The 25,840-nt window shown below is 44.4% G+C and overlaps 1 protein-coding gene across 1 annotated transcript in view; it reads right to left on the bottom strand.

The window, feature by feature from the left end:
- The window catches only part of FHOD3 (formin homology 2 domain containing 3), a 493,214-nt gene that overhangs the window by 431,085 nt on the left and 36,289 nt on the right, over positions 1-25,840 (bottom strand). Inside the window, exon 2 of the mRNA XM_060029530.1 lies at positions 1,815-1,921. Coding sequence (XP_059885513.1) covers positions 1,815-1,921 — 107 coding nt within the window. The remainder of the gene's footprint in view (positions 1-1,814; positions 1,922-25,840) is intronic.

Here is a 25,840-nt window from a genome sequence, read left to right as displayed (position 1 = left end):
GTTAAGAAAGAAAAAATATCAAACAGGTCATGGTCTTCAAGCACAACACCACTAGAGACATTTTTCAAATCGGCAGTGATCTACTCATAACACTCCTGGGATCTGTTTGACCAATGAGACATGAAGTCATCCCATTAGACTGTCATCCAGCCTGAATGCTGACATGTTAAATAAAAGGATGTCATTATCAAGTACTTTGTAAAAACTACAGCAATGGATTTCCTCAAATCTATCAGTCTTATAATGTCAATTTTTTAAATGATGATGAGTAGAATCTGACGTGACTTAATAATGATACGCTTCACGTGTGTACAGCCTATGGCAGTTTCCAGGGTCTTCTGTGGCCCTTGGAACCACTCAGGAGACAGGAGGGGCATCCTCAGAGAACCTGCCTGGTTCCTACCAAGGACCCTGGTCTTGGTGCTCAAGTTCATGCCATTCAGGAATACATTCTGGGACCCTGCCATTCACCTGGCCACCAGTGCTCACTAAGTGCCTATAACATGCTGAGAAAACACTAGGCTGGATATTCAGACAGGCCCAGTTCTGACCTAGCAGAGTTTCAGTAGCAGAAAAGAGGGACAATTAAGGGAGAAAAGACCGTAAGTTGTGATGGATGTTAAAGCAGGGGAAACTCAGGAAGTCATCGGTACACACTGGTGTTAGGTAGGAAACAAACACTAAGAAGCTTCCCATTTTGCCTCCTTTTTTTGAGCCATTCATGAAAAATCAGCAGTCTCAGATAATATTCATGTGACTGTAATATATTTTTAAGTCAGGCAAGGTAGCTTCAAAACAAATTTTGGGGAGGTCCTTGGACACCGATGAAGATGGCTGGGCATTATTTGGAAAGGAACGGGGAGCCTCTGAAGGTGTCTAAGGAGGAAGGCGATAAAATCAGAGATAAACTTGGCTCTGGATGAATGAGGAATAGAAAGGGAGGTGGGGGGCCCCCATCCAAACAGTATTTCAATAATCTAGTAAATATATAACAGTATCTTACAAATATTAATGTCTTGGTTTGGGCAAATTTGCCATGGTTATGTAATATGTTAACACTACGGGAAGCTGGGTAAAGTGTATTTGGGAAATATCAGTGCTTTATTTTCAACTCTTCTGGAAGTTAAAAATCATCTCAACGTGAAAAGTTTAAAAAATCTGGAAAAGGATAAAACAATTACTAGAAAAAATCATCTAATAAATAGGGGAATGGCTAAGTGTATGACAATATTCCTACCGTGGTTTTGCTTTCTGTACACATCTCTGATTTTTTATGTGGACTGCCTTATTCAGACTCACAGCAATCAGAAATATTAAGCAATCCTATATGTAAGCTAAAAGTAACTTGATGTTAATTAACATAATTAAGAATTATTTTCTCCACAGTGGTGAATTCAAAAGATGATACAGTATAAAATGATCTGCAGAGGCATCTGTCAAGAAAACTTAATATCCAGTAATTGATCGTTAAAAACAATATATAAAACAGCTGTCAATCCACTAAAATTTGGAAAGTACTAATTTAAGTATATTTGGTTTAAAAAAAAAAACAGACTATTAAATACCATGTGCTTAATTAAACTACACCAGAAATTTTCCTACTCCTGAGTAGCTTCATCAAGAAGAGCTACTCCAATTCAAAAGGGTCTGCAGTTACTACTGGTGAATCACTTGCATCTCCCTTCTTTCTGTGTGACTGTGAGTGAAGACAAGGTCAAAGCTATGGTGGTTTCTCCAAGATATTTTAAGGCCTCAGTGACCCCCCATTTCGTGGAAAGTTGGGACCAGCTGGGAGGGACAGTTGTCGCTCTTACCCAGTGTCATCCTGGAAGCCTTCTAACTCGTCCCGTTGCTCGGCCAGGGTGGCCTCCAAGTCCAGGTAGGTGCCGTTGTGGGAGAGCTGCAGCGTGCAGTCATCTAGCTGCAAGAGAAAGAGTCTGTTATGCCCAGCCTGCTCCTGGGATGGGGATCTGTACAGGGAAATCACATCAGGTTGCCCTCATGTGTTTTTTAAAATCCAGCATTATTCTGAAATTTGGATCCTAACTGGAAGAAGTAGCATGTTCGTACAAATAGATTGGCAGCAAACCGCAAAACAGGTAGACAGAAATGGCACCTACTAAGGGAGTGATATTGACAGGGCGCCCAATACGTGGACAGGGGAGAGAAGTACCAGGCACTGGGCTAACGCCACTTTCCACTCTGAGGGGCCCAGGGGAAGCCATGGATTTGGGGAGTGGAAACCAAGATGCCGATGGGACCACTGATTGAGAGACACAGAGCTTAAAAGGCAAATCTGGTGGAGAAAACATGCTGTTTCCTTTGACTCAGCGAGAAGCCTACTTATTCAGAGTCTTTGGTCATACCTGGGCCATTATAATTAATAGTCGCTCAATAAACATTTTTACAATTGAACAAAAGGAAACATTATCCATCTGAATGACAATATATCCAAATTACAACACACCAAAGAGGACCTTAGGTCTCTTTGTTACTAGCCTCATTTTTCGAAAACTTATTTAACAAATCTTATATATTGTTAATTACATCCCATTCATAATTCTAAGCACTTTACATATGTTACGTCATTTGATTCTCACACAAACTCTTCACTTCTTTTGGTATCCCCATTTTACAATGAGGAAACTGAGGCACAGAGAGAGACTAAGTTACCTGCCCAATGTCACATCTGATAAATGGTGGAGCTGGGATTTGGATATAGGTGATTTCAGTCCAGGTCATGCTCTTGACCACTATGCTCTGCATCTTCTCTATGGCCAGAGACCTTCTAAGGACTTGAAAATATGCTTTCAAAACACAGCTTATGTCATCTGAGTGTTCTGGTGTGGCCCAGGTAACTCCACGTATTTACCAACCCCATTCCCTTTTCCCCCTGGGAACAGAGATCACATATCCCAGGCCTGTAGTTGGGCTACTACCATGTAACTGAGTGCTGACCACTGGAATATCAGTGAAAGGAAAGAAAGGTCCCAACCAGCCTGGCCATAACACCCCTGCAGAACCATCCACCTTTCTTCTCGTGTCTGTGGCTAGATGCAGAGGAGCCAGAGAAGACTCCCAAGTCTGGAAACCGACAGACCCTGGAGAGAAACAGCTCAGGTTCCTGAATCACTGCATGGAAGAGAGCATTCTGCTGCCTAGCCTCCACTGACCCATCCTGGACAGTGACAAGAGCAAGACGTGAGCCTTTGTGGCATTATATGACATTTAGAAAAACCAATACACTTAAAACTACAGGAAAGTAATTTTATCAAAGATTAACATTACAAGGAAATCCAAGTGTCTAACTTCATGCTTCGTTTCTCAGGCTGTAAGGACAGCTCTGATTATTCATCCACTTGGGTGAGTTAAGGCTCTTATTCCAAAATGCCAGGAGATTGAGGAAAAGTGGAGGCAAATACGTGGCCGCTTCAAAACATCTAGGTAAAGGCCTGATAATCCTCCTGGTGTAAGTGAGATTTCAAACAAGGAATTAGTCTCCTTTGATAGAAAAGCTTTGCTTATTATCCTCAACAAGAGAAACGCAGACTGTCAACTTGTCCAGAATCAGCATCTATAACAAGCTGCTAATTCTTGCAGAAACCCCGCAGTTCCGTGTTTCTGGTTATCCTCAACAGAATGAAAGGAATTTGTTCTTTATTATTTGTAAGAAATAGTTAAATCACTTGAAGGGGTTAATCCTATTTGATTCACTTGTTTTATTTCTCTAATAACAAACTATTAAAGGCGTGCTGGTGAGGGTCAGCATTCCTGACTGGCATTTTACAGATGGATCATCCCATCTGAGAAAGCAGAGACCAAACTGGCCAAACTCACCGTGCTGTGGTACGAGAGGTGTGCCCAGGGTTTGGGGGCAACACACAGGGGAGCTGGCTTCCCTGCCTGCGGAAGCAGCAGACAGGAAGGATTTCCTGCAGAAGGCGTCTCCTGGGCTAAGGGTCTCCTGCGGGCTGAAATCAGACTTTTATCATTGCTAGGTGGAAAATTCCACTGGAAACGGAACCCGTTACCATGTACACTGGACCATGTGTAAGTAGAGCTGTAATCACTGCAGCTCATCCTTGCTTTTAACTCCTATTGACATTTTCAACTAATAAAGCTTATGTGGTCCGTTCTGTTGATAGTATCAACACTTCTGCTCATTTTTAATCCCACATATAATCAACAGACTAGCAGATGGGGATAACAAAAGCCCTTTAAGCCATAACAATTTCTTTTGTCTCCATCCCTGGAAATGTTTGAGTCCAAAGAAAGTCCAAAGAAAGAAGCTTTTGGATAAAAAGTTTCTGCTTCCCCACTAGGGGGTCGAAGGCATTCTGAGGCTGTGGTCCACACTCAGGCCAGACAGAGAGGACCGAGTCCAAGAGGAAGTACTGCTGTGGTGTAGAGAGGCAGGATGTGCATGTGTATGTGGTATATATATTCCACCATGGCCCGTTTCAAGCTACCACCGCGAAGTCACTGAGCGTGGAGCTAAAAAAAGTTACACAGCAGCTCACCAGCATATAGTATTTTTATCATACAGATCCAGGAGATGTAAGTAACCTCCCAAGCATAGGTAGCAGAAAAATGTAATGAAACAATTAGGCAGTGACATGTTTTGAGTATTTTTTTTTTATTGAAGTACAGCTGATTTACAATGTTGTGTTAGCTTCAGGTGTAGAGCAAAGTGATTCAGTTATACATATATATGTACATATATTTGAATACTTTTTACCTTTGTTTCTTTTTTTATAACTGTTTATTTTTATAAATATCTGTTTTTTGGGTTTTTTATTTTTAATTGTTTATTTTTATAAATATCTGGGGTTTTTTTAACATCTTTATTGGAGTATAATTGCTTTACAATGGTGTGTTAGTTTCTGCTGCATAACAAAGTGAATCAGCTATACATATACATATACCTCCTTTACCTTTGTTTCTAATGTAACTTTTATTCGTTATACATTTATGCAGGATAATTTAACTTTTAATAATGGCTATATTGAACAAAATTCCTGAGATTTATTGATCAGCCCTTTCGAGCCACCCAGGCCAGCCCCAGCACACGCTGCTTCTGGCCCTCCTGGGTCATGAACTTGAGGCGCCTCAAGGGGAGACTAGCAGGGAGCAGATGGAAGCCTGAGCGACCCTGTCCCGGGCTTTCAGCCCCCACCACCCCCCAGCCCTACGCTCTTCTCCTCAGTTGGGGCAGAGGTGGATCACTGGGGCCAGCAGATACAGCCCCATCCTTACTGGAAGCCGTGTTTATTTTCCACATCATCTCCACCCATAGCTTCTGATTTGATCCCCAGCCGCTGGGGCGAATATCTGGTTTGCCTCACTGCTCACCCTGGCGCGCCAAGCATCTGCCTCCACATGCCACCGGCGGCCCCAAATCACAGCAGGAAGCCCTACCGTGTCCCCAGCCTGCTGACCACAGAATCCCAAAACCTTAGCAGAACTGCCTGTTCTCATCATCCCTCTCCTCACAGCCAGGGCATCATTAACTATGCCACTTCCATAGTTCAATTTTAACAAAATTATATGTCAGGCCCGGGCTGGGCACCAAGGAACACATAGACGCTTCCTTCCCTCAAAGATCATTTTGTCAAGAAAGTATGACACACCAATAGAACACAGGAGCATAAAAAGTCATTTAAGCCAACCGTCCAAATGTGTGAAAGTTCATCCTCAGTTATATTCCTTCTGCTATAATTAGCAGCCACAGCCTCCGGAGACCCAAGCATCCTCTATAAAACGGCCCCATCCCCCTGCCAGGAGAAAGGCTCCCTTGACTTCCTAAGCCAGGTGTCACAACCCTACCTCCCTAATTAACAGTTGGGCAATTTGTACAAGTCCTTCAACTAAAAGAGGGACGATGACTCTGTGCCTTTTAACCCCTCAGGAGGTGTGGGGGGATCCTCAAGTATGCCTATAGGAAGGGGGCAAGGTCAGACACTGACCCCCTTAGCGAGCCGGGGCATGTGGGCACGAAGGGGTCCCAGCAACACAGGCAGCCCGTAAAGACACCAAACAAACAAACACACACTGCCCGCTCCGTTCCACAACATGAGCCCTGCCGTCATTACACCCCAGACACACACGATTAATATTTAAACCATCACATGAGCCAAAGAGTAGGAATACAGGGCTCTTTGGCTGGACTGACACACAAAGAGTGAAATCCCCTCAGCACTTTGGGGTTCGGCTTTAGGTATCATTGTTAGAAACAAATTGATAGGTACACGCCAAGTGCAGTCTTCAGTCTTGTCAGGGACAACTAAGTAACAGTTATGAAAGAACGCAACAACAATGGGAACAGGCAGCGAGTGGCGGTTCATTCCAATCTGTTTATTAGAAAGGTTTGGACAGAACTGTCCAGACTCTGCCTACAGAGTGAAGGACTCAGACACCTCCCTGCCAGACCAGTTCCTGACGGGAACCTCAATTCCTACTGACACGGAGGCAACCTGATCCCCTCCCTGGGCCTTTCATGTCAAATGTCTTGCCGAATGACTTAAGGGCCCTGGAATTTCCTGACTCCAGTGATTTTCGTGTCAACCCTCATACCCTGGGAGCACGTCCCCTGCACTCCTTTCTTGGCCCTGGGTTCGGTGGCCAGGACACTGCCAGGCACTTCAGGACATAAGACAAAGCCAGAAGTCCTGCGGAAGATAACATGGCAGGACGATCACAGGAGAGCGGTTAGGGTAGGTGAGGGGCAGTGAGAGTGGTGTGGCTGGAGGACCAGGTTGCAGGCTCTGAACCTGTAGCCAGGAATCGGGGTGGGGGCGGGGGGGGGACAGGGTGCTGGGGAGGAGGTCAGTCACAGAGCCACATGAGGGACCCTTCCAAATACTTTGATATTTTGTGCCACTCCTCCGGGTCAAAACAAACCATTAAACGGGCCCTCGATCTCTGGGGACATGGAAAGAGCCCTCCGCTCCTGGCAGACAGCCTGGACAAGGTCACTCGTTTTCCTGACAGTTCCTACAAAGACAGTGCGTTCAAAAGGAAATGGCAGACTCACCATCCTGGGGAGGAACAATATCTGAAACAAGGCTGATGTCACGCCTCAACTTATACATGCTTTTCTTTCCTTAATCCGGTGAAGTGGCGTGTTTCTGGGTGGTTTAATGATTATCTGGGTTTGGCAGCAGGTCTAGAATAATCCTTAGTCTAGGCAATAAAGTTCTGTGGAACTCTGAAATAGATTTGCACGGAACTGTCCCATAAATATACATGAGGTCTATCCGTTAAGCTCATTTTGGTAAGAGTTCAGAAGTGGGAAAATATATGCTGATTTTTAAAAGAAAAAACCTAAAATAAATGCCATTTGCTTATGTCATTTCATGGGTTCCTCCCATCCCTCCATCCACATCCCTTGCATGTAATTTTTGCAGCTCCCTCCATCAAGAGGTGGATTCTTTCTCTGTTCCTGGAATCTGGGCCGGCCTGTGTCTAGCTCTGGCCAACATGGTAGCAAATGTGACACAGCAGAGACTTGAGAGGCACTTCCTCACTAGGGCCGGGCTCTCCTGTTGCTCTTGGAACTCTGTCACCACACGAAGAAGCCTGGGTTAGCCAGCCTCCAGGGTACCTGGTCGCTCCCGCTGCCCCTGCCAACAGCCTGCCAACTGCCACCCGCTGAGCGAGGCCACTCTGGGTCACCAAGCCTCCAGATGAGCCACCAGCTGATGACAGACACAGGAGGGAGCCAGCAGTTATGAGCCAAACTGGCCCAAAGCAGAACTGCCCAGCAGACCCACAGATTTGTGGGCCACTTTTCATGGCTGTTGCTTGAAGTCAATCTCCACTTCCCCTGAGCCTGCCTCCTCCACCCACAGCAGACAGGCGGCCCCCCAGGGGTTGCAATTTCACACTCGAAGTGCTCCGTACCTGGATCAGCGGTGGGTGAGAGGCTCACCCACCAAGGTGCCGCTGAACACACTATGACACTGCCAGCTCGGGGCAGGAATGCCAGCACCATGCCCAGCCCTCAGACGCCACAGAGCATACATGCCTGGCTCTGCCCCGGCCAGAGCCCAAGCCCCACCAGGGACAGAGGCCAGCAGCAGTTGCTGGGTAGAAAAGCCTGGAGCCCCAGGGAGCTGGGGAGCAGCCAGCGGCAAAGCCCTCCCGTGGACGCAAGGAGGCAGCAGCAGGTGAAACCCCGCATGAGTTGTGGCTCTAAGCCCTCAGAGCATGTTCCATTGTCCCATCATACAAAATGCACATTCAAAGGTTAAAAAGTATGAAGACTTTCAAAACAGCACCTGCAAGTGCAGGGCCCGCACTGGCCCCGCTCCTGGCTCGGAAGTGAAGCCCTGCTGTGGGCCCCATCTTGCTCCAGGGCCGGGTTCACTGTGGGCACTCTGAGTGCCCCCAATCCAGGCTCATCCCACTCGCAGAGCAGCACACAGGCCATGAGCGCGTCAGACGGTCCGTTCTAAGAGAGCTACACCATATCCTCCTCCAGTCGTGCTCTGGTCGCCAGGCAGTCATGTAGCTTATGGCTTCCCTCAACTTGGTGGTTCCTTCTAAAGGCAGCAGGACTACAGACTGGACTTAGCTGACAAGCAAAATGAGTCAGGAAAGAGAGCTTTCCAAAAAGCAGGGCCGCATGTCCCTTTCATAATTCTTAATAAAACCTTCATAAAACCCTGGCTCAGCCATTCAAGCTTTTGTGGGCTTCGGTTGCCCCATATCCCATAAGTGCCACTGCCAAGGGACAAGGTGGAGGGCACACACGCCATTTCCTAAGACGGGCAGTGAGGACATGGTGCTCATTTCGTCATCCTTCAAACTATACACACCATCCACATTCACCCCCTTCACATGTACTAACACACTTCACAATAAAAAGTGAACAGTTTCTTACAAAGGTGTGATTTTACATACTTTAAAAATAAAAGTAACACTTGGTCAGTTTTCTTTCGAAAAAGACCAAATGAAACTGACTCACATGATATCAGAAGAAATCGGTCCTGTTGGCTAATCTCAACAAATCATATTTAAACTTCTAAATCTCTCGGGGCCCATTGAGCCTCTTCGGAACAACGAATATATCATGGTACTTAATAAATGTTTTAGGGTCAAGGTCAAGGATATTTTTGAAGATCTAGCATATATGGGTTATGAAAAAATATGAATGTATTTACTTCGAAAGCGGTTGGATTTTACTTCCTCAGGAACCTTTTACAAGTTATGTTGTTTATGGCCAGCAACCTCAGGGAGAGAAGTAATGTCCTGAAATTGACTTAGGCAGTTTCCAAATCAAGCCCCACACTTCTATTTAAGTCAACAAAATTGCACAGCTCACCAACCAAAGGCAAAGACCTCTGCCAAATTCTGCAAGAAAGACAAAAGGCAAGTTTCCTCCCATTAAGAGCTTAAGCTGAGTGGGTGTGATAATCTGGGAGATATTTGGATTATTTTAAAGGGCCTTTCTATCATTAAATAAATAACCAAAAATGCATTAACTTTCTCTCTTGAAAAGGCTGAACTATATTTACTTGCGTTTACACGTACCTTTTTCCATTTCCTGTTTCTTTTCAGTCAAGTTGAAAAACAGTGTCAGCACCAAGTTTCAGTGTTATCCTTAATCTATTATCATTCACTCATTCAGATGAATAATGCTTTCCTGTCCACCTTCTCTGTGCCAGGCACTGTGCTATGTCCTAGCATGACAGACCAGGCTTCAGGGCTGTGGATAGGACCAACCACCAAACAGGGAAATAAGGGCAAGGAGTTAGTCACCTTTCCTATTTCTGTTCTTATTTTCACTGGGGAAGGAGTGCAGGGATCAGGGAGCTGAAGTATGATGGATATAAAAGCCCTGACACAGAAGGAGTATGAGTAGTTGAGATACAAAACGAAGGCAGGCCAAGGGCTCCGGAGAGGGAGTCTTCCTGGCCACAGCAGATTTTAGACTTGATTCTAAGGCAACGAGAAGTCGTGAAATTGGTTGTAAACAGATGCATGCAGGATCAGCTTTGCAGTATGATGACGGAAGGGGGAAGACAAATGAAGAGGCCACTGCAAGAATGGGGGGGGGGGCGATTTGAAGGTGTCTTGGACAATAGTGGAAGCAGTGGAAATGGAGAGAAAAGAAGAGAGAGGGGTAATATAGGGAAAGAGGGGAAGGGAAGAAGGAAAAGTCAGAACGACTTGGTGATTGATAAGATGTGGAGGCATCCTTGCTTGAGAGTGTCTTGCTTCAGCAAATTAATAAATGGTGCTACCATTTACCAACATGGGAAACATAGAAAAAGTTGTTGGCGGCAGGGAGATAGGATAAAATTGGGATTTTTGTTTTTAAGATGTTATGTCTATAACAAGTGGAGGTGTTGAATAGAGAAATAGAGTTGTGGGTTTGGGCATGAATAAAAACATGGTGGTTGAAGTCCCACAAGTGCACTGGAGAACCTAAAGACAGCAGCTAACTTTTTGTGGCTTGAGGATCTGCAGTGGTGCCCCCTTTTTCATTCCTAAGAGTGGAAATTCGTGCTTTCCCTTTTTTTTCTCTAATAGAGGTCCTTTATTCACTGATCAGTCTTTTCAAAGAACCAACTTTCTTTTTTAACATCTTTATAGGAGTATAATTGCTTTACAATGGTGTCTTAGTTTCTGCTTTATAACAAAGTGAATCAGTTATACATATACATATGTTCCCATAACTCCTCCCTCTTGCATCTCCCTCCCTCCTACCCTCCCTAACCCACCCATCCAGGTGGTCACAAAGCACCGAGCTGATCTCCCTGTGCTATGCGGCTGCTTCCCACTAGCTATCTAGTTTACGTTTGGTAGTGTATATATGTCCATGCCACTCTCTCGCTTTGTCACAGCTTACCCTTCCCCCTCCCCATATCCTCAAGTCCATTCTCTAGTAGGTCTGTGTCTTTATTCCCATCTTACCCATAGGTTCTTCATAACATATTTTTTTCTTAAATTCCATATATATGTGTTAGCATACGGTATTTGTCTTTCTCTTTCTGACTTACTTCACCCTGTATGACAGACTCTAGGCCCATCCATCTCACTACAAATAACTCAATTTCGTTTCTTTTTATGGCTGAGTAATATTCCATTGTATATATGTGCCACATCTTCTTTATCCATTCATCTGATGATGGACACTTAGGTTGTTTCCATCTCCTGGCTATTGTAAATAGAGCTGCAATGAACATTTTGGTACATGACTCTTTTTGAATTATGGTTTTCTCAGGGTATATGCCCAATAGTGGGATTGCTGGGTCATATGGTAGTTCTATTTGTAGTTTTTTAAGGAACCTCCATACTGTTCTACATAGTGGCTGTACCAATTCACATTCCCACCAGCAGTGCAAGAGTGTTCCCTTTTCTCCACACCCTCTCCAGCATTTATTGTTTCTAGATTTTTTGATTATGGCCATTCTGACTGGTATGAGATGATATCTCATTGTAGTTTTGATTTGCATTTCTCTAATGATTAATGATGTTGAGCATTCTTTCATGTGTTTGTTGGCAGTCTGTATATCTTCTTTGGAGAAATGTCCATTTAGGTCGTCTGCCCATTTTTGGATTGGGTTGTTTGTTTTTTTGTTATTGAGCTGCATGAGCTGCTTGTAAATTTTGGAGATTAATCCTTTGTCAGTTGCTTCATTTGCAAATATTTTCTCCCATTCTGAGGATTGTCTTTTGGTCTTGTTTATGGTTTCCTTTGCTGTGCAAAAGCTTTGAAGTTTCATTAGGTCCCATTTGTTTATTTTTGTTTTTATTTCCATTTCTCTAGGAGGTGGGTCAAAAAGGATCTTGCTGTGATTTATGTCATAGAGTGTTCTGCCTATGTTTTCCTCTAAGAGTTTGATAGTTTCTGGCCTTACATTTGGTCTTTAATCCATTTTGAGCTTATTTTTGTGTATGGTGTTAGGGAGTGCTCTAATCTCATACTTTTACATGTACCTGTCCAGTTTTCCCAGCACCACTTATTGAAGAGGCTGTCCTTTCTCCACTGTACATTCCTGCCTCCTTTATCAAAGATAAGGTGACCATATGTGCGTGGGTTTATCTCTGGGCTTTCTATCCTGTTCCATTGATCTATCTTTCTGTTTTTGTGCCACTACCATACTGTCTTGATTCTGTAGCTTTGTAGTATAGTCTGAAGTCAGGGAGCCTGATTCCTCCAGCTCTGTTTTTCGTTCTCAAGATTGCTTTTGGCTATTCGGGGTCTTTTGTGTTTCCATACAAATTGTGAAATTTTTTGTTCTACTTCTGTGAAAAATGCCAGTGGTAGTTTGATAGGGATTGCACTGAATCTGTAGATTGCTTTGGGTAGTAGAGTCATTTTCACAATGTTGATTCTTCCAATCCAAGAACATGGTATATCTCTCCATCTATTTGTATCATCTTTAATTTCTTTCATCAGTGTCTTATAATTTTCTGCATATAGGTCTTTTGTCTCCCTAGGTAGGTTTATTAAGTTTGCTTTCTATCTCATTAGTTTCTGTTATCTTTGCTATTTCCTTCCTTCCACATTCTTTGTGTTTAGTATACTGGTTTCTTCTACTGTATAAAATCATAAGGTTTTCAGTCTTTCTTCCTTTCAGTCATGTGCATTTAAGACTATAATTTTCCTCTAAGTAAGGTTTACCTACAGACCACAAGATCTGATATGTCATATTTTTATTATCTTCAGTCCAAAATATTTTCTAAATTCCACTGGGATTTCTTCTTTGACCCATGGGTTATTTAGAAGTGTATTACATAATTTCCAAATATTTAGGAATTTTCTAGCATCTTTTTTAATGTTGATTTCTAGCTTAATTTCACTATGGCCAGAAAATATACTCTGTAAGATTTCAATTCTTTAAAATTTCTTTTTGTAATTTTCTTGAAGTATAGTTGATTTACAGTGTTGTGTTTACTTTCTGCTGTATAGCAAAGTGACTCAGCTATACACACACACATATATATATATATATATATATATATATATATATACACTTCTCATAGTCTTTTCCATTTTGGTTTATCACAGGATACTGAATACAGTTCCCTGCACTATACAGTAGGAACCTGAAATTTCTTGAAACTTATTTTATGGCCCAGTAAATGCCAAGGAAGTGTACTCAACAGCTGCAGTGTTTGTTAAGTGAGATTCTCAAATCTCCTCTATCTGTATTGCTCTTAATCTGCTTATTCTATAGAGAAGTATATTAATCTCCCACTACAACTGTACATTTTTCTATTTTTCCTTTTAATTCTGTCAATATTTGATTGACTGATTGATTTATACTTCTTACTGAAAATATAATTTCCTAGTCTTTTAGCACCACAGGATTTCTTCTTATCTCTAGTAATGTTTCTTGCCTTAAAGATTATGTCATCTGTTACTAGTATGACCACACCACTGGGTTAGAGCTGCATGGCTTATCTTCTTCCAGTTTTTTACTTATAATATCTGGTACCCATATATTTAAGATGTATCTCTTGTAATTAGAATATAGTTTTTTTATCCAATCTTGACAATCTTAGTTTTTTAATAAAAGTATTTAATGAAGTCTGTTAACTCTAAAGTGATTGCTATTGTTTGGGTTCAAATCTACATGTTCAATATTTGACCTACATTTGACCTCCATTCTAATTTCCTTTTTTCTCCTTTCTTGGCATCTTTTGGTTTAATCTGCTATTCTTTATTATTCCATATTTCCTTTCTATTTCTTTATGTTATTCTATTTATTCCTAGTACATATTCTTTTATTAATTCTTTCAGTAATTCACCCTTGAGATAATCACATGGCTTCCTGACTCAACAGAACCTACTACAAATGAATGTTATCACTTCCCAGAAAAGGTAAGGGCAATAGACCACTTTAATATGGCCTATACCTTTTGACATATTGAGAAGTATATTCTGGACCCTATGACATAGTATTGTTTTGGCAGTCAATATTCATTTAAATTTACACACATATTTACTTTGGTCTCTGTACTTCATTCCTTCCTATGTTTCTGCGCTTCTGTGATAATTTCCTTCTGCCTGAAGAACTGTCTTTAGTATTTCTTTAGCGAGAGTGCATTGGCAACAAATTTTCTCAGTTCCTATTTTCTAGAAACATGTTTGTTTCACGTCCTTTTTTTTTTGTAACAGCTTTTTTGAGATATAATTCACACACCATATAATTCACCCATTTAGAGTGTACAATTCCCTAGCTTATATATTCAGAGTTGCCCATCCATCACCACAATAAATTTTAGAACGTTTCCACCACCCCAAAAAGAAACCATGTACCCATTGGTAGTAACTCCTCATTCCCACAAACACACCCCCTCTATACCTAGAAAGCACTAATCTATTTTCTGTCTCTATAGATTTGCCTATTCAAAACATTTTATGTAAATGGAATCACACAATAGTCTTTTGTGACTAGCTTATTTCAATTAGTATAAAGTTGTCAAGGTTCTTCCATACTATAGCATTTATCAGTACTTCATTCCCTTTATTGCTAAATAATATTCCATTACATGGATATACCACATTCGATTTATCCATTTATCAGCTGAGGGACATTGGGTTGTTTCCACTTTTGGGCTATTATGAAGAATACTACTATGAACATTTGTGTACAAGTTTTAACATAGACATATATTTTCATTTCTCTTGGGTATGTACCTAGGCGAAGAACTGCTGGGTCACATGACCTCTATATTTAGTATTTTAAGAAACTGCCAGGCTGTTTTCCAAAGAGGCTACACCATTTTACATTCCCACCAGCAATGCATGAGGGTTCCAATTTATCCAAAACTTCACCAGTGCTTGTTTCTTTGTTTTTTATTATAGCCATCTTAATAAATTTGAGTTGGTATTTCATGGTTTCAATTTGCATTTACCTGATGGCTAATGATTGTGAGCATCTCTTCATATATTTATTGGTCATTTCTGTATCTTCTGTGGAGAAAATGCTACATAAATTCTGTGTCCATTTTTAAATTGGGTGATTTGTCATTTTGTTGTTGAGTTGTAAGAATCCCTTACATATTGCAGATACAAGTCCTTTATTGGTTATATGACTTGCAAAAATATTCTCCCAAGCTATGAGCTGTCTTTTCACTTTCTCAGTGGTGTCCTTTGAAGCACAAAAGCTTTTAATTTTGATGAAGTACAATTTATCTATTTTTCCCTTTGTTGTTTGTGCTTTCGGTATCATATCCCCTTTACTTTAAAGGATATTTTTGAAGGATACAGAATTCTAAATTAGCAGTTATTTGCTTGGAGTACAGGCATACCTTGGAGACATTGCAGGTTAGGTTCCAGACCACTACAATAAAGTGAATATTGCAATAAAGTAAGTCACATGAATTTTTTGGTTTCTCAGTGCATGTAAAACTTATGTTTATACTATACTGTAGTCTAAGTGTGCAATAGTATTACGTCTGAAAAAAAATGTACACACCTTATTTAGAAAATACTTTATTGCTAAAAAAATACTCACCATCATGGGACAATGCAAGGTTGTCACAAACCTTCAATTTGTAAAAAAAAAAAAACACAGTATCGGGACTTCCCCAGTGGTCCAGTGGTAAAGAATCCCCCTTCCAATGCAGGGGACGCAGGTTCGATCCCTGGTTGGGGAACTAAGATCCCACATGCCACAGGGCAACTAAGCCCACGCGCCACAACTACTGAGCTCGTGCACCTCAACAAGAAAGCCCACGTGCTGCAAACTACAGAGCCCACGTGCCCTGGAGCCTGCGTGCCACAACTAGAGAGAGAAAACCCACACGCCACAGCTGGAGAGAAGCCTGCATGCCGCAACTAGAGAGAAACCCAAGCAGACCGTGCCGTAAGGAAAAGATCCCTCATGCCTCAGCAAAGCTCCCGTGTGCCACAACTAAGACCCAACACAGCCAAGAAAAATGAGGAAAATAAATAAATATTTTAAAAAAACCAACAACACAGTATCTGTGAAGCACAATAAGATGAAGTGCAAAAAAATGATGTATGCCTATACACACGAACTGTAACTCCGCTGTCTTCTAGCCTACATCATTTCAGTTGGAACATCAGCTGCCAGTATTACTGTTGCTCTTTTGAAGATAATCTATTTTTCTCAGGCTTCATTTAATATTTTGTCTTTAATTTCCATCAGTTTTACTATGAAATGCTTATGTGTGGTTTACCTGTATTTATCCTGCCTGGGGTTTATAGCACTTCTTGAACTTGTGGCTGATGTCATTTGTTAATTTTAGAAAATCTTGGCCATTATCTCTTCAAATATTGCTTCTGCCCATTCTCCTTTTTCTCCCATTCTAGGGCTCCAATACATATGTTTTAGACCATGACCCATATGCCTATCATGCTCTTTTCTGCATTCTCCATTTTTTTGCTCTCCATATATCTTAATATCTTCTACTGACCTACATTCCACATCATTAATTTTCTCTTCCTCTGTGTCTAATCTTCAGAGTGAACCCACCTACTCCATTCTTAATTTTTTGTATTTTTCATTTCTACATTTCCATTTGCTTCTTTAATTATATATATATATATATATATATATATCCATCCCTGTTTTGTTTTGTTTAAATTCTCCATCTTTCCTCTTTCGTTGAATGTATTTCTCATAACAGTTTTAGAGATTATATCTGGTAACTCTAGTATCTGGATCACCTATAGATATTTCTATGGTTTCCCCCAATCCTTGGTCATGTCTCTGGATATACCAGGCACATTTTATTGAATACAATCACTGTTTACAAGAAAAATTTTCAAGGCTCTGGGTAATAGCTTCCTTGCAGAGAGGATTTTCCTTTAGCTTCTGACAAACTGTAGATCACCTTAATCCAATTAATGACTGAGCTCACTCAAAACTAGGTTTCAGTCTTTGTATGCCTGGCCTGTTTTCAGTTAACACTGACTTCTAGGGTGTAACCTTTAGGGGGTCCTAACTGAATGCACGGAGTGTTTATTGGGATCCATGTATCTTGGTGAGCTCTGATCTCTGTTTCTTTTCTCCCCAGCACTATGAAACTGAGAGTAGCTTCGCTTAACTTCTCAGCCTCCTCACAGTCACTTTCTGCTTACCTTCATAGTCTCTGCACCTGCCATTGATGAACTGGTATACGCACCAAGGTGAAAAGAACTAAGAATGTCAGACTCATTGAGTATGACCTCCGTAAGTCTCCCTCCACTCTGGGATCTTGGCTTCCCAAGTCCTGGCTGCCTGGGAACTCTCTAGTGCCTTCAAAGACGTGTTTCTTGTCCTTTGTCTACCTTATCTGGGTGTTCTGGGTAGAAGTATTGGTCTGCTACAAGCTAGTGCATTATAGCCAGAAGTGTAACCAAGCAGGACCCTATGGGGCCTTCCTGGGACTGACCTGTTCCACATATCCTCTGCTGTGTCTCCTCTCTGAAGTACCCAGATAATAGTATCTCATGCATATTTCCTGAGTTTTTCAGATGCTAAAAACCACCACCAAATGGAAGAAATTAACTACTTGATGATCATGAACACATACTCCCAGACCTTCTGGCACCTAAGGATTGATAATGTTCACTCCCGTTATCTCAGCATCACAGAGAATTGTGCACGAGCTGATCACATATCCTGTGACGACCTCCCTCACCTTGCCTTTAAAAATGCTTTACTGAAACCCTTCAGGAACTTCAAGGTTTAGGGGGCATGAGCCAGCCATTCTCCTTGCTTGGCCCTGCAATAAACATTTCTCTGCTCCAAACCCCCGACATTTCAGTTTGTTTGGCCTCACCGTGCGTCAGGCACACAAGCTTCCTATCGGTAAAAGAAGCAGAAGCCCAAACATCTACTTAATAGTTTAAAACATTTACTATTCACTTGACATGAATTAACATTAATTATTTAATCCTCACACAAGGTATAAGGAAGGTACTACTATTATTCTCATCTTCTAATCAATGTAAAACTGTGGGGGCTTCCCTGGTGGCGCAGTGGTTGAGAGTCCGCCTGCCGATGCAGGGGACACGGGTTCGTGCCCCGATCCGGGAAGATCCCACATGCCGCGGAGCGGCTGGGCCCGTGAGCCATGGCCGCTGAGCCTGCGCGTCCGGAGCCTGTGCTCCGCAACGGGAGAGGCCACAACAGTGAGAGGCCCGAGTACCGCAAAAAAAAAACAAAAAAAAACTGTGGAGCACAAACTCACAGAAAACTGTAATTGACCAAACAACTTGCCCAAGATGACCACAATTAGTAGCAACTCAACCCAGACAGCCTGGCTCCTGAAACTGTACTGTTAGCTACAAAAGTATATCTAATAAGGGGGGAAAGGCACAGAAGTAAGCCCTCTGCAATTCAAACATTTAGAGATTGCATCAGAGAAAAGGAGACTGAAGAGGATCAGCCAGAGGGACCAGAGGAAAACCAGGAGAAGGCTGTCTTATAAGCCAAGGGAGGAGAGTATTTTAAGGAGAACATGGTAAACTGAGACTGTTACAATTATCATTTGAAAATAACCAGGCCTAGTGTTATCAGCTGCTCATCCCTTCACACAATAAAAATTAAAACCTTTGCAGAGACACTGGCATATCCAGTCCTCACATCCCATCCTTCTGCAAATGGTCACAGATCACACGCTGTGTCCCCAGTGTATTGTGCTCACCTGCCTGCCAAGGTGAGGTTGGGCAAAAGCACTCCTGAGAGCTAAACCACAGAAGCAAATTCATTCACTGAAAAGGGAACACTTCACAATTAGAGAAACCATGCAAATGTGACAGCGCTCACTGATGCTCTGTAAAGTCTTCAAAACTTCTACCTAAAATTTACAAGGGAATTTATATTATTGCCTCATACTTCAAAAATCTCCATTATTCACAGTCACTGAAAGAGAAAGACTGCAATGGGAAATGTAAAGAAAGTTGTCAACATGTGAAGACTTTGTATATTATGACAAGAACGAAGAGTCAGTGAAATGGGGAGAAAGAGAAGATCTAGGGGAAGGAGCGCCTTACTTCACTCCCATGAGCCACTAATAAAATAGATCCACTAAGAATAGGACTTATGCATAGGGCCACCTATGCCCACTATATAATTTGCAAGACCCAATGCAAACTGCAGGGCCCCATGTTCAATTCCTCTCTCAGCAGTCTCTCTTTCGACCTATAGAGGTGGCATTTTAATCTGCGATTTATTACTGCCCTTCCTTGAGCTCAGGGATACTCACTGGGCTTGTGTAGACCCTCAGCGGTGCCCACAACCCACCTGCACAACTCAGCACGTGGGCACGTGCCCACCTGCACCAGGCCCCTGCTGGGGCACAGTCCAGCGGAAGTCACCGGGCGGGGTGGGCAGATGGCGCAGCCCGCATCAGAGACCAGGTGCTGGGGAGGCAGAGGCAGGCAAAACCGCACGTGAGCAGAGGCCTCAAGCCCCCCAGCGCATGCTCCCTCGTCCCATCAGACTTTGCTTAAAAGACACAAAATCAATAGTAAAATTAAGAATTTCAAAACTGTGACCGTAGAGCATGAAACCCCAAGTGCAGGGCTCTGTGCAGACAACAGTGTCACACACCCGTGAAACCAGTCCTGGGGTCACCACTTACCACTGCCCCCGGGGTTCTAGGTTGTGAGCTAGAACCGGCTAGTTGACCACCTGCTCCTCTGATCTACCCCCATCCCTGTGTGGTGGGGCCTTAGAACATAACTGGGAATCACAAGCCCTACTGCCCAGTGCCTCTGCCGTCCCTAGAACAACGGTCCTTAAACTTCTGTGTGCACACTAACCTCCTGGGGGACAGTGTGTAAGGGAGCTTCCGAGGTCACGCCCCAATATTCTAATTCTGAGGGTCCGGGTGGGCAGGGCTCAGGACACTCCTCATTTCCCACCATCCCCAGGTGATCTGATGCTGGGGCCTGGGGCTCCACTCCGAGAACAGGTGCCAAAGACACCTAACTTGAGCTCCCCTGGGGGAAGGCAGAAGTCTCAGATTAGGTTGAGCACCAAGAACAGAAACTGCAAGGGGGTTGGGGGGTGGGGGGTGGTACCGATCTCTCCGGAACTTTTCCCTCTTCACCCAGTCCCCAGTCCCGCTCTGCCATATTTGTGTGCAGTGTTTTTCACGCTGAAAAAGTATGTCTCGGGATCCAAGTGTGTGGGTATTAACCCAGTGCCCCAGGGAAGGTCCACTGACTAATATCCTAGGAAAACACACAAACGGGCCAAGAATCCAGCTCCATCCGGCATGTGTGACATGAACACCCAGGAAGAGAAGCCACACCTCAGGGAAGTCCAGCTGGCCGTGACTGTGGACTTCTAGGAAGAGATTTCAAGAACACTAGAGGTGAGCTGCCCACTAGCCAGGAAAACCAGAACGCCCGAGTCACTCCAGGGCGTCCCCAGAGATCGGCCTTGGGGGGAAAAAATATCAGCCTCAGAGACAAAAGGCTGGGTCTCCAGGCCTGCGGCTGCCACCAAAGCAGCAGTGGAACGTGGGGCCAGCCAGTTACGGCATCTGTCGAGGGAGACCGGGGACACCAGAGTGCAACCTGCAACTTGCTGCTGCGCTCATTTCGGCCCACGTGGCCGTTTAAAGTATACATGTTTAGTTGCCAACGGTTAAAAGAGATTTACGTGAAATTCAGGTTTCCAGCATCTCTTAAAGAATGGGAGGATCTGGAAACCCGGGGCCATCCCTTCCAGGCCCAGGGAGGCCGGGCTGAAGCAGCACCCTCCCTTTATTTGGGGCAGTGCCATCCCAGTCCCCCGGGCCACCTGCCCACCTGGCTCATGTCCATTACTCATCTGGACAACCCTGGCTCAGGTGACTCCAAAGTCCTTTACCCTCAAACACTGTAGGATTAAATGTCCAGTTTCTTCATTTAGTTTCAACCATACATAACACCCATGTTCTTCTCAATAACCAGAGGATTTCAAATATCAGCAGCGTGAAATCAGCAGGGTGTTTTACTCTACTTCATTCCCTTAGTCATTCATTAACTAGATGACCAGACAACTCTAGTTTAGTGATCAGCTGGAACCCCTCAACCAAACACTCCACTCTTCAGTAGCTCACTGAGGTCTGTGCCGTCTTTAAGATCCTCAGCAACCCAGGTACCCAAGTCAGCATCCACTGCCCCACTGTTTGCTCCTTCCTGTCACCAGAGCAAACAGAAAACCCCATCAAGATGCCTGAAGCCCCGGTAAGGGGGGCCTTGCGCAGCGGCGATGCCTCGCCACACCTGGCATGACGAAGAGTAGGGCTGGTGAGAGCTGTAATTAAAGACTGGTGCCTGTACGCTTTGCCACAATTTTTTAAATCCAATTTTAAAATCCGCAAGCATCCATGTTTTTCTACATTACAACTTGTCCATTTTTAATTGAAAAAAAAAAAAAAACCCACTGTCCTGAGCAGTAGACCACACATGTCCTGGACAGATCCCTCCTGGGGCTCCCAGGCACTGATAGACAACCACAGGCAGGGGACGGCAAAAATGGAAAACTTCCATTTGTGAGGCCATATGCTCCAGTAAATTGTCCCTGAAAAACCTCCATATTGTCATCTTTAATTAGCGTTCGATAAATGTTTGAAGAGAAAAAAGTCATCAGCTCCTCTGAAGTTATTCACATTATACAGCAGCAGAAGCAGAGCTAACACTATAACCATGTCTGAAATATTTCGGGATCCCGTTCATTATGCAGGATACACATTTCTGGAACGAAAAATCAAAATTATCAGCACACGACTCAAGTATGTTCTGAGCTCATTTGAAAGTCTCAGACCTTCAATATATAAAAATAACTTTGAATCTAAGATGGTTGATGATCAAGTTTTGGAATCAATGAAAATTTTAAACATAGCACATTTTCTGGTAGTGAAAATCCCATGTGAAATTTTGAATTTATAGACTACTGCCTGTGAGATTCAAATCAGTCTTCAGTCATCTTTGGGGATCCAGAAAAACTTTACAGCTAAAAAGCATACTCCAATGTTGGCTTTTTAAAAAGTCAAAATCAGAATTTTCTTCAGGTCCCAGAAGCGGTTGCAGCGGCTTCAGCCAGAAGCCATGGCACGTCTGTGACAGGCCCTGGCTCGGGTCCCTTTCTGGTTGGGCACTCAAGGTAAAAGGATGCAGGTGTTTCTGGAAAACAGTTCATCCCTGCCACTTGCACAGAGGTGCACACGTGAACCCGACTGCCTCCTTGTTTTTGTAATTCACCTAAACGTGGAGCTGCTCGTGGCCACCACACGGTTTGGTTAGGCAGAGAGTAACCGTTCCCAGGTGCTTAAGAGGAACACTCTGGCCAGGCTGACACTGCAGCACCAGATGTGTCTGGTATATGAACACGTCCTCCGTCCTGTAAGCTTGCCACCAACCCGCATTCTATTCTTGCAGCAAGAGGCCCAGACCATCGTCACGTGCACAGGCACACCTGCTTCTCACACACCTTCATGCACCCTCACGGAGGGTAGTGGCCAATGGGTGGGAGCCATTCGTGCTTCAGGCGCCCTGTGCTGACCCTTCAGAGCCGCCGCTCCCTAGCAACAGAGGACTGCAAGGGGCACCCACATTTCTGCCCACCTGGAGGCTGGGAACAGTGACGTGTGCAGCGACATCCCCGTGGAGCAAGCTGGGCACCCCACACACACCCCGAGACAGGAGAGGGTTGGAGCAAAAGTGACAAAGGGCTCAGAGCTGAGAAATGCTGGAATCCTTGACACGAAGACTCCAAGTTCAGAGCTTTTTCTGCTGGGTGACTCCCATGAGCCCAGAAGGGGTCCTGGAGACTCACAGCTGCTCCCAAGGCCAAGGAGGGTAGGGACAGGCCTCAGGCACAGCTACTGAAAGACAGGGGCACACGGCCAGGCATGCTGGGCTGAATGTGCTGAAGGTGACACTGGAATGCTTCAGAAAGCCTCTCCCCAGCTGTCGGGCCCCTTACAGGATTGATTAAATTAGCCCGGAAGCTCTGAGCCAGAGTGGCAGGCAGGACGATTCCTTCTCTCTCCCCATTCACACTGGAGAATTCTAGTTAAACATACAGTCGCCTTATCAGTTTTAGTTGTCAGGGCAAGTCAGAAAGTGGGTTTCCTGGTACAGAGCATCCCGACCATGACTGAGAGCGGCCTGCAGAGCTTCTCTGTCCCTCAGGAAAGCCAGCCATGGAGGTTTCAGACTGAGACATTCCGGTCACTGCGCCGGGACTTAACAGCCATAAACGCTCAGCCAAAAACTGCCTTGATCTACCTCTTTAATAGGCTGAGGACTCCAACTTCTAGAAAGGGGACAGTACCTTTATAGTGGTAGAGAATTCTTAAATTCCCTCTTTTATGTTTTTTAAGAGGTATTGAACACCTGGTTTATGCAAGACATGGTGTTAGCTGTTGTTGAAAGCGTGATTCCTGTCTCTGAAACAGGTCATCTGATTATAGTTCCTCCTAGAACAAAGGTGGGACGTTAATACTGACCCCTGAAAGTCTACTCATGTGAGTGTCAATTTCTGGGCTTTTCATATTTCCCTTTTTTTTCCTTGATGGATAAGTATTATTAAAATGTAATCAGTAAAAAAAAAAAAAATTATTTCTTTTAGTACACTCAGGGTGGTCTGATCCGTGCTTCCTAGCCTTTAAAGTGGATAGGAATCACCTGCAGATCTTGCGAAATGCAGACTCTGACTCAGTCAGTGGGGCAGAGCTGGTATTCTGCATTTCTAAGGAGAGCCCGGTGACGCTGGTGTTGCCAGGAGGGGCCGGTGGGCAGTGAATGGGGGTGGAGGAGGGAGGGCGAGCACACACCTGTTGCAAGACGGGGAGTCAGGCAAGGCCTCCTGAATAAAGTGACACCTGACTCTGGCCAGGAATATGGACGTGATTTCAAAAGGCCCTTGTGAAGAATGGAGGGATGGGTAGGGACAAAGTCTCAGAAGCCAACAAGAAAGAAAAGAAGAGAAAGTACTTGCTTGACTTGTGATGCACTAAGGCGTCCAGTCTGACTGCTGGGTAGGGTAGCAGTTCCCAAACATGAGCATGTAACAGTCATCTGGGGGCTTCTTCCAATACAGAACGCAGGCCGCACTCCCAAAGTTCCAGGATCAACGGCAGGGCGGGATTTGCACGTCTAACAAATCCCCAGGTGATACTGAAGCTGCTGCCCAGGGACCACACTCTGAGAACTGCTAGGATGAGGTTTGTCAAACAAAGACAAAAGATGCTCCACCCCTTTGGGATTGACATGTATATACTGATGTGTATAAAATTGATGACTAATAAGAACCTGCTGTATAAAAAAATTAATTAAATTAAATTAAAAAATTAAAAAAAAAAAGATGCTCCACCCCAACCCCCCAGACATTCCAGGGAGGACAAGTGGATTGCCCAAAAGAGGCGGACTGTTCACATCTGGGAATGACCATGACAGCTCACGTTAGAGCCTGCCAAGGCAAAAATGGCTATAAACCCCAAAGGGCAATATCGTACATTCCTCTGGATTGGCTTTAATCCATCCCATCCAATTAAGTGGGGACTACATGGAATCCTTTGTCTGTAAATGAACTCCTGGAGAAGAATTCAGGTTGACAAATGACCACCCCTACACATCAGCGGGTCAAGTGTTCCAAGACCACATCAGTCAGTGGCAGCGGTCTTGGCCCTACAGCCATCCTCTCCAAGACTGATTTCCTCAGTCCCTCCTTCAGCAAGTAAAAATAGGACCCTGAAGAAGTCTAGAAAAGTCAGATCTCACAGGTGGAGACAGTGAGCTTCTGGAGCTGAGTCTGAGATAAACCCGGGGGCACCGGCAACTCCACTGACATCTGGGAACCAAGGGCTGGTCCGTGCAGGGTGAGTCAGGCAGAGGCTGCCACCGGCCAGGGACAGAGTGGGGGGCAGATGCACAAAGGGGACGACAAACCTGTGCCCTCAAGATGCTCCCAGGCAACAGCTGAGTGAGACGCACAAGCAAGTAAATGGAGGAGAGCGTGAGCCCAGGGGGCAGAGATTGATTCAAACCAAAGGGTCCTCTCCTTGGCTGCACCTTCAAGCCACATGGCAGAGCTGGCGGTGCTGTTAAAGTGTCACAATGCCAGAGGCCCACCTCAGGTCAACGAAGTCAGAATCTCCAGGAGCTGGGGCCCAGGCAGAGGGATACTGAAGGCCTAGGCCCTTCCAAACCTAAATCTGGCCCCTTAGCCCACAGGCCAAGAGCTGGATCCAGCCCTCGTGGTGACAGGCACAGAACATGCCATCGTGCCTGACCTGCACCAATAAAGAAACATTCCTTCCAGGAACTGCCTGAGCTGTGATGGGAATGGTGGTCCAGGACTGCAGAGACACACATCCTTCAAGTGTTTTGCCCCTCCAGTTGGCTTGAAGACAGAGGGGGAGAGGAAGACGCCCTCTGTGAGCTGTCAGAGATGCCACTGCCCCAACCACAAGGTCAAGTTAAAGTCCTAAACCACACACTCCAGCAGGTAGGAGCACTGGCCTGAAGCAGCTCGGTTCCTGACACACACACACATATCCTTTCACCCCGAGCTCTGCCGCAGCCCTGTGAGACAGAGTCATAATCGTCCCCTACCGCTGCCCCAGCTGCCAGAGGAGAAGCTGCAGTCTTATAACCAGAGCCAGCCCCTGTGTGAGCCAGTCTTGAGGAGGAAGTGGGGGAGCCCAGAAGAAGGGGTACCCTACATCCTCACAGATGTCTTGGGGCCACGGGTGCTGCAGGAAAGGGGACCCAAGGAAGCCAGTTATCAATGTGTTTCCCTCTTAGCTCCAGATTCACCCTTCAATACATGCTGTGCAATAATGGAAGGACTTCCTTCAAGCATTTCTCCGTTACAGCAGCACAGTGTTAAGCTTTCTCAGCAGAAGGTGCTGGAGGGACGCTGCA

The sequence above is a fragment of the Delphinus delphis genome, chromosome 13 (genome assembly GCF_949987515.2).
Source record: "Delphinus delphis chromosome 13, mDelDel1.2, whole genome shotgun sequence".
Classification (NCBI taxonomy): Eukaryota; Metazoa; Chordata; class Mammalia; order Artiodactyla; family Delphinidae; genus Delphinus; species Delphinus delphis.
Note: the sequence above shows the minus strand (reverse complement) of the source record. Positions and strands in the feature narration are given on the sequence as shown.